This window comes from Elaeis guineensis, chromosome 15 (assembly GCF_000442705.2).
Source record: "Elaeis guineensis isolate ETL-2024a chromosome 15, EG11, whole genome shotgun sequence".
Taxonomy (NCBI): domain Eukaryota; kingdom Viridiplantae; phylum Streptophyta; class Magnoliopsida; order Arecales; family Arecaceae; genus Elaeis; species Elaeis guineensis.
Window position 1 is genome coordinate 47,827,854 of NC_026007.2, and position 9,887 is coordinate 47,837,740.

The 9,887-nt window shown below is 43.0% G+C and overlaps 1 protein-coding gene across 1 annotated transcript; it reads right to left on the minus strand.

Moving 5' to 3' along the window:
• Positions 1-6,429: 6,429 nt before the first annotated feature.
• LOC105033925 (protein BZR1 homolog 1) lies at positions 6,430-9,430 on the minus strand. The gene is made up of 2 exons (XM_010908910.4): positions 9,071-9,430; positions 6,430-7,469 (listed from the first exon to the last, which is right to left on the minus strand). Exons 1-2 carry the CDS (start codon positions 9,287-9,289, stop codon positions 6,759-6,761), a joined length of 930 nt encoding a protein of 309 aa, XP_010907212.1. The 5' UTR covers positions 9,290-9,430; the 3' UTR covers positions 6,430-6,758.
• Positions 9,431-9,887: the final 457 nt, after the last annotated feature.

The following is a 9,887-nucleotide window of genomic DNA, read 5'->3' on the forward strand; positions in this document are numbered from 1 at the left end:
TATAGAATCCATTACATGTTAGCAGGGTTCTTGCACTAATCACGTTCGATTCTTTTTGTGCAAGAAGTATAGTCAATGACACCTTTCTAACCATGTTGGATTTGATGCATTGCTTCATGCTCTAAAGAATCGAACCATAAACACTGAATCAATCTCAACAAGAAGAAGGCTCAAGTAAGGAAGGATTAACCGAGGAGGCTACAGGATCGTATGACCGTTTATCAAGCAAACAGCACTTAACAAGTTCATTTCAGCTAAGGAAGTGGATGTGAGTCTGATCATTTGTATTTGTTTGTGGCTGTGTTATATGAGCTGTTGCTTTGCCATTGAAATGTGACCGAAAACTTCACTGCAAGCTAACAGGCCTCCCGAATTTGTAATACAACCTAATCTGATCCAAACATTTTGCTTTCTAATCAAATCCTTCTGTGTCATCATAGATCCCGATCAAACCCACCTTTTTTTTCATGGATTATCATAACTATTTTGGACCACAAGTGATAGTATCTATTTTCTCATCACTTTATATTAATATCATGATGGGTATCATTTTGCATTGTATAAGGCCTCTCCATTTTATTACAGGAGAGAACTTTATGCCCTGGTTTTATCATCATTGCACACTTACAAAGCTGGCCCAATGTGAGGAACAAAAATCATATGGGATGAGCACTATAGGCCATCATATGGGGCGGACCTAATTTTTGTAGGATGGATGTTTGATCAAGACACCATCTCCAAGGATCTTTTCGATACCGTGCATCACAGCAGGAAGAAAAAAAAAATAAAATAAAAAATAATCCAATATATAGATCAGCCAAAAAAAGGCTCATCTCTACAAAACATGCAAACTCACTATGAGAAAAAAATATTACAAGAGGAGATCTCACCCTCAGCCCTTGTACATCCAATTTCTCTCTCACAGAAAGTTCTCCTTCACAAAAGCACTCTCTAGGAAGACCCCCTTGAACCCCTTAAGCGACTGCTGTCTGCTGTCCAAGAGCCTCCTTGCTCCTTCTTCTCTCACCATCCACGTGTCTCTCTCTCTTCATGGGTTCTCTGTTTCCGCTGAAGAAAACCGCATCGTCGCCACCCATTCTGTTCCTTGATCAGCCTTTTAAAGGCTTAAAAACCAATTAGAATATAATTAGAAATCATTAGAACACTCAAACAAACACCCTGAACCATTGGATCTCGACCGCAAGCGTCCCTGACTACCCGATCGCACGTTAGTCCACGAAACAGTGCTTAGACTATGAGAAACGACCCAGAAACACCGCACGGTCCATCGTGGACTGCGAGAAATCAAGGAAAAATGCCCCCTCGGTCCACAGGCCTCCCTGTGCACCGTTTGGTCCACGGTGGATCAGGCCACGGGCTCCCAAGCGCGGGCTCACGTGGGTGTGGGCCTGGGCTGCGCCAGTGCATTCACGCACCTGGGCCTGGGCCACACCCGCACGCTCATGCACCTGGGCTTGGGCCGCACCCTGTGCACCCAGGCCATGCACTGCCACGCATCGCCGTGCGCAGCCGCGTCGCCGCCGCTCCACTGGCCACCGACGGTCCTCCATCGCTCTGACTTTTGTGCCGACTTCTCTCGCACGTATCTTCTCTGCCCGAACTCCATTTGAGGTGATCTTGGGCTCATTGGACTCCATTTTTCATCATGAAATTCGTTGTGGGTCAATATGAATCGAATCTCGAGGTATCAAATCTTAATAATCTTCATCTCGACTCGACATTCGGCCTCCTCCTAACTCCAGGAGCTTCTGGATCTCCTCGCCCCCATGCCCTAGGACAATTGCCTGCTGATCATGGATGGGCAAATATGGGAGTCGAGCCAGGCCGCTCGATCCCATCTCTATTGTATACTGTGCTCCTCCTGACCTGAGACCTGCTCGGGACATCATCCTGCGGCAATAGAAATCTCACCTTGTGATATCGTCTTTCATCCTCCCAAGTCTCGTGCCCGATCCACCTCCACTTGGAGCTCGACCTCGCTTTGAGCTCCTCCTGGCTCTTGAAGCTTCACTTCATACTGGGCTGCCCATTAGGTAATAATATCCTCTCCTCCTCTTCTTCCCCTCCAGAACAATCCTATCACCGTGAAACACCTTCAAGATCCTCCACCAGCTATCGTCTTGTAGCCTCTCGAATCCAATCTACTCAATGAGGTAAGATTCCGTTTGAAATCAGATATGTATCGGATCTCCCTCAATCTCCTCATTGCACCTCATGTGTCTTCCAACTGACCATCTCAATACCTCTGATCACATAGCATTATCCATCCGACAGATAAACAGTGCCTTCACTATTCTCCAAAGAGTCAAACTGCTCCTCTCTACAATATATATGATAGGTACATGCAGAATCTAAAATTCACTGCTGGAAAGAAGTAGATATCTCGTCTGATATCTCCAGGATATCTCCCTCTGAATTGCTACTGGCCGTCGCTACAACAGCCATCGTTCAATCTCTGAGTTGAGAGCAGTCTCTAGCTAGATGCCCTAACTCATTACACCGGTAACATCTGATTTTGCTCAAGTCTCTCATCTTGGACTTGGACCGCCCTGGTCGTGATCTCCTATCGCTCCGTCTATCGCTTCTTGCTCCTCCAGAAACCATCAAAGCTGAGCTGTCGTCATCTGAGCTCGAAGTTGGGTTCTTCCTCCTGAGAACCTCGTTCTGAAGAATCACCATGGTGACCTCGTCCATTTTGATGGTGCTCTTCCCCACTAGAAGAGCAGCCATCAAGGACTCGTACAAAGGTGAAAACGATGCTAGCAAAATCAGCACCCTGATCTTCTCCTCAATATTCTTGCCAATGCTGAGGAGGTCAGTGAGGATCTTCTGAAAGTGGCTAAGATGCTCCTGCATGCTCTGTCCCTCAGTCATCTGCAGCTAGTAGAACTGCCTCCAGAGAAAAAGAGTGTTGGTGAGAGATTTCATCATGTACAACTCCTCGAGCTTCGACCATAGCACCATCAGAGAAGTCTCCTAAGCACATAGATCACCACCTCATCCGCTAGATACATGCGGATAGTACTCACCGTCTGCATCTGTAGCCGTCTCCAATCCTACACCTCTATAGTGGTCGGCTTCTCCTCACACAAGAGAGCATCGATCAATCCTTGCTGGATGAGCACATCCTTCACCCTTGCCTGCCACAAGGAGAAATTACTCTTTTCATCAAATTTGTTGATCTCCATCTTGATTGATCCTGTCTTCTCCATCTTCAAGCTTGCTTACCACCATTGCAATCTGTGTTCTTGTACCGTCCTACTCTGATACCACTTGTAGGGTGGATGTCTGACTAGGACACCACCTCCCAGGACCTTTTCGATACCGCGCATCGTAGCAGGAAGAAAGAAAAAATAAAACAGAAAACAATCAAATACGTGGATCAGCTAAAAAAAGGCTCACCTCCACGAAGCATGCAAACTTCACTATGAGAAAAGAAATATTACAAGAGGAGATCTTACCCTCAACCCTCGTACATCCAATTTCTTCCTCATAGGAAATTTTCTCTCACAAAAGCTCTCTCTAGGAAGATCCCCTGAACCCTTGAAGCGATCGCTGTCCGCTATCCAGGAGCCTCCCTGCTCTTTCTCCTCTCAGCATCCTTGCGTCTCTCTCTCTTCATGGGTTCTCTATTTTCGTTGAAGAAAACTGTGCCGCCACCACCGATTCTATTCCTTGATCAGCTTTTTAAAGGTTTAAAAACCAATTAGAATAGGATTAGGAATCATTAGAGCACTCAAACAAACACCCTGAACCATTGGATCTCGACCGCAAGCATCCCAGACCATCCGATTGCGTGCCAGTCCATGAAACAGTGCGTCGACCGCGAGAAACGACCTAGAAATGCCGTGTGATCCACAATGGACCGCGAGAAATAGAGGAGAAATGCCCCCTCGGTCCACAGGCCTCCCTGTGCACCACCCAGTCCATGGTGGACTGGGCTACAGGCTCCCAGGCACGGGCTCGCGTGGGCCAGGGCCGCACCCATGCGCTTGCGCGCCCGGGCCTGGGCAGGCCCGCTCGCTCGCGCACCTGGGCCTGGGCCGCGCCCGTGCACCCAGGCCGAGGCTGCACCCGCATGCTGGGCTGCGCCCAGGCTGCGTGCTGCTGTGCCTGGGCCACGCATCACCGCGCACGGCTGTGCTACCGGCCGCCTGCGGTCCTCCATCGCTTTGGATTTCATGCTGACTTCTCTCATGTGTATCTTCTCCGTCCGAACTCCATTTGAGGTGATCTTAGGCTCGTTGGACTTCATTTTTCATCGCGGACCTCGCTGTAGGCTCAATATGGATCAAATATCAAAGTATCAAATCCTAATAGTTTCATACCATATTTTCTTTTTTTCGCATCTTAAAGAAGAAACCTGAAAGTCAAATAGAGATTGGATTTCTTCTACTAACAGAGTCCGTTTGTTCTATAATTGAAACAATGAAGAAAGAAAACAAAATGCATGCCTAAGAGAGATCATTCGTGACCATTCATATCCATTTTTTTTCCTTATTAAGTTTCTCCATCTATTATATTCCTTATCAAGCCATTTCTCCCACCTATTAGGTCTTCCTCCTGAGTTTCTTTGTCCTCTTTCAAACCTTTCTTCCTATCCATGAGGTCTTCCTTGATTTCCTTTCTCCTCTTGCAAATTCTTCTTCTTTTTAAAGATCTTTACATCTAAAAATTCATGAAAACTATATATCGTTTTATCTAGAAGTGTATATTAGGACATCGAACTATGTATAGTTTTATCCAAAGGTGTGTATTAGGATATCGAATGAATATCTTATTAGGTGTATATTAAGTATATATTATGCACTAATGGATACTAAGTTTGGTAAACTATGCATCAATTTATCTGTTGATGCATATTGCATCGTTACTGGGTATGTATCAAAAAAGTTTACAGTATGTATCGATGAGTCATATAGTATATATCATTTGTTCATGTTATGTACTGATGAGTGCTAGATTCTGAAAATTGTGTATCGCTTTATCTAGAGGTATGTGTTGGAATGTCGGATGAATATTTTGCTAGGTATGTATCAATTAGTCATAATACTGTACATTGGTGAATACAAAGTTTAGTAAACTATATATCAATTTAACTGTAGATGCGTATTAACTATTGTCAGGTACATATAAAAAGAAATTATAATATATATTATTTAATTATATATTTAATGTGTATCGTATAGCCATATAGTATATATCATTAAAAAGTATACGTTGAAAATAAGAAAAAAAAGAGGATACCTAAATCACATGACTAATAATTCTATTAGTAAAAAAAATTTTGATTTTTAAATTTATTTTTTAAAATTAATATTAAAAAAATATGATAAACTATAAAACAAATCATATAATATTTTATAATATCTGCCCTACATAATTTTTGTTCCCATTGGGCACCTACGAGGGATTTTTTAGACACGGTGGATTTTGGTTGGGGTACCCTGCATTATTTGTTCCTAGGGGAGATGCGGGCCAAAGCGTACAGAGCCTCCTTCTTTTTGGTTGATGTGGCGCTGTCTGTGGGACCATCTAAGCTATGATGGGATTGGAGTTCTGCTGGGTTTGTTAGATGAACGCATCATTGAGTGAAGGGTCAACACCTACAGCATGGGCTACCGCACACACAGACAAACCTCACATGGAGTGGGGCCCTCGAGTCTTATTGTGCCCTTTGACCGAACAGGGCATCCTCGACAAAGCCAATCGCATTTGGATAAGAATGAAACCCATCATTTTAACATTTAATAGCTTTTGAGCTGTGTCTCAGCAACTCCTTCAACATTGTCACCAAAATCTAACAAAACACTAGCTCCCACTTGCCTCAACAACTCAAAATATATTACACATTGTCTTAACCATACAAAATAGATGTGTCCGTGAAAAGGCCTTTAGTTAGGATAAGGTTAGTAGCTCTAGCATATAAGTAGGAAGAAATTGGCAGTATTTCCTGGACCTTTCAGCTATGGGATCAAGCAAGTCTGCCTTCTTCTATATCAAATCTTCATTTTAGCTAGATATTAATTTTAAAATCAATGCCCATTCCAAAATGATCAGCAGCTCTATAGGTATGCCAAATTATCCCTCGGTTCTCGTGTAGCTGCACCGGGCTAATTAGTAATAACATTGACTGCATTCATATATCATACAACTAGGATAAGAGCCTTCCTAACTTTTTAATAAGTGCTAATAAACCACACCTCAAATGACTAGATTAGCAACTTCGTATCAAACATCCGTTCTCCTTAAAATTACAAAAGATATAACAGACATAAGAGGCATGTACACCTTGGAAACTAGATATTCACAAGGAATATCTTCCACTTGCATTAAAGATATAACAATTTTCCACATTAAATATCATGTTTTCATGCTCGAAGTAAATATCCAACAAAGAATGTCTGCTAAGAAAAAAGAAAGAACGATCTAATTTCCCATGGACTTTTAGCATTTACAAGACAGCAACAAAACCATCAATTACAGCCATGAATTTTACTGGTGAGCCATTGCCACCAAAACCAGTAGCTCATATAACATTTTTCAGGCTTAAATATTGAAAGAACAAATCTGTCTGCATTCAAGCACCATGCTACAGGAAAAAAGATGGAGGCAAGAAAACCATCAAAAAAGATTACAAAGAGAACAAAATACAAACAGCCGATAAGATAGAGCTTTCACTGCATCAAAATGAATTTGATCATGCAATGTCTACAGGGAAGATGTCTCGAGCTCTTTCACTTTGACCCGCTGCTTCCCACTCCTAATGTGAGCTCAAGATCCTCCACCCCAACCTCATGAATTCTCTCCCCCACCCAAGGCTTCACCCTTTCATTCTCGAATTCAAACTCCATGCCCCCTCGTCCCCTCTCAGACGTTCCTCCTCCTCCAGCGCCTGCAACAGTCTCTGGCATTTGCAGAACCGGATTGACTAGATTGAAGGACGGGGATGCTGGGGCTGTCATGTGGAAGCTGAACCACCGGCCATAATCAACAGTGGAGGCATCAGACTCATCACATTCTGGAATGGTGGCAGGGTGCCCGTGGCGGCAACCACGTGTGGGGCTAGCAGGGGCAGAAGCAGCAAATTGAGGGTGGTGGAATGCAGCATAGTCCCACTCCAGTTTCCTAAGTTTTGTCGGGTGGGAGGCAGTCGGAGAGGAGAGTGGTGGCGTAACAGGAGCGCTGTTGGAGATGCGGAGAGGTGGGAGCGTGGATAGTTTCCGGAGGAAAGGGAGGAGATAGGAGGGGTTCACAGCATGGTTCGAATTCTCGAGACGGGTGGGGCTTGGGAAGGAGGATGATAATGGGCTGGCATGGTAGGAAGGGACAGGACTAGGAAAGGAAGAGGAGGGTGGGCTCAGATGGTGGGATGATGAGCAAGGGCTTATGTTTGTTGATTGCCCCCCAGTGGCAGTATCCAGAGGTGGTGGGGGTGGCTTGCATCCCTGTGAAGATTTTAGCAAAGAGTTACAGCAGCTAAATAGATGAAATAAGTAAGGTGGAAATAGTGAAGTTATGAGGTAATAAAGTTATTACTGTTTAGATGTTGCTTTTCTAATGGCAAGGTAAGGTGCCCGTTAACTTTTTAGGTGAAACAAAGTATCTCATCTTTTCTCTGTGAGCCACACAAACACACAAGAGGGGGGCGGGGGGGAGAGAGAGGGAGGAGAGAGAATTTATTACATGCTATCAGAACAACAACAGCCTAAAATTAAATAAAATACCCTTAGATTTTTTTCCTCCTTAACTCTATGATTTGTTTGGATTTTTGGTAATGTTGTTTATGTCTTGAGGGTGTTACACTTCAGATGGGGATACATTTGTGTGTTCTTGTCATTCTTTTCCTTCTTTCTAGAGAAGAAATAGGATGGAAAAAGAAGAGAAGCCAACTTAAAATAAGTGCTCTTCATGAATGGGGATACTTTTGTGTGTTCTTGTCATCCTTTTCCTTCTTTCTAGAGAAGAATTAGGATGGGAAAAGAAGAGAAGCCAACTTAAAATAAAGTGGTTTTCATGAATGGGGATACTTTTGTGTGTTCTTGTCATCCTTTTCCTTCTTTCTACAGAAGAAATAGGATGGGAAAAGAAAAGAAGCCATCTTAAAATCAGGTGCTCTTCATGAATGGGAACAAAAGGAAAGGAACAAAGGGAAAGAAAGTTTGCAAGGAAAGGCCCAGATCTGAATAATCTAAACGAAAGAAAAACAGCATCGTCTTGGGTGAGATGAGAAAATGCACACACAGAAGACTGGCCCTGAAAAGCAGTCAAAAGAGAAAACAGTAGACAAAATTCTTTTTTTTTTTTCCTAATAGCCAAGTTCCGAACTTTCAAAAGCAAACGAAAAAAAAGAAAAAATACACACAAAAATAAGCGAGAGATTCCAAAATTCTTCAAGAAAATCCACATCAAATCTGGTAGAATTCCCCATCAGATCTCAAAACAACGCAATTGAAGGAAAAGAAAAGGACTTATCTAAAATAAACTACACAATTGCTCTTCTTTCATAGGAAAAAAGAAGAATCTAACTGAAATTAGGAGAACAATACTAACAACCAAAGATCTTAAAACACCTACAATAGCAGCTCAACTGGTCCCCATCACTGCTAAAAGAACTAAATAATAACATATCCAATAAAAAAACCCATTAAAATGAGTCCCAAGTAATGAATTTTTAATCAGGTACACTGCCAACAGAAGGAAAAATAAGACATCCTTTTCCCATTTTCGAAACAAACAAAAAAAAATAAATGTAAATTTAGTATTTAAAATTAAAAAAAAATTGGGGAGGAAGCTTTTTAGTAAATGGTGAAGAAGGTTTTTTAAAAAGATCAATCATAAAACACCATCGGGATGGAGAAAAGAGATATGCAATGACACCAAAATCAAAACTTTAGTACGATCCATTGACCACCAAGTGCCATAATAACCATCCCTGATCTCTCGGAATCAAACAGACTTCGAATCACGGGAAACAAAAAAATATTATAGCAGAGGATGGCATCTAAGAGAGAGTCAATACTCAAGGTGGGAGCTTTCTGTATCATACCCTTCGGTAGGTGGTGCCATCCTCCTCTACGACCCACCCGGCCTCCGCGCATAGGGCCTTCAGTACCTCGTTGTTGTCGCAGTGCTTGGGGAGCTTGTAGTTCCCCTGCGTCCTCAGCCCGTAGAATATCTTCGCCCCGATGGCCCGCCGCCGCCGCTCCCTCCGCTTGTTGTTCTCCCTCTCCTTCCACGTCGGCAGCCTCCCTCCTCCCGACGCCATCGCTCCCTCTCCCTCTTCCTCTCTCCCCCCCCAATCCCTATAATCTCTCCTCTCTTTCTATCTCAGTTTGCCTTCGTTTTAGAGTGAACCAGAAGAGGAAAGAGGAGTGGGAGTTCTCTCTCCTTTCCAAAGTGTTTGTTTTCTTCTCCCTCTGCTCTCCGTGTTTGTTCTTATCCCTCCCTTTTGAGCCTTGGAGTACGTTTTCTTTATCACACGTCGCTCTCTCGGAGGGCATTCGGCGTGGGCTTTGTGGTAGTGGGAGAAAGTCACTGAGACAAAATGACTAATATATCCCCTCTGTTTTACTCCCAACGTTAGCTTTGTAAATCAGTGGTTTAATCTGCTGCTTTTTCTTTTTTTTTTTTTTTTTAATGACGTGGATGGAGAGACTAGTGGCCTCTGATTTGACTGATCTTGAAATATGTTTAGATCATTTTAGCCATAGGATTAGACACGGTGCAGGAAGTAGGACCCATCATGCTGGGAAGTCAGCTCGCAGGTCAAACTTTTAGGGGCATAACTTAGCTCTCTGACGGCTCATTCTGATGTTTTTTTTTTTTTCAAATTTGATATTTTTTTAAAATTTATAATTTTATAT

Bases quoted from the DNA above. Each gene is read 5' to 3' on its own strand.
- LOC105033925 (XM_010908910.4), bottom strand. From the start codon at position 9,289: ATGGCGTCGGGAGGAGGGAGGCTGCCGACGTGGAAGGAGAGGGAGAAC. The intron at 7,470-9,070 runs GTATGATACAGA...AAATCTTCACAG, and splicing joins ATGGCACCACCTACCGAAGG to GGATGCAAGCCACCCCCACC.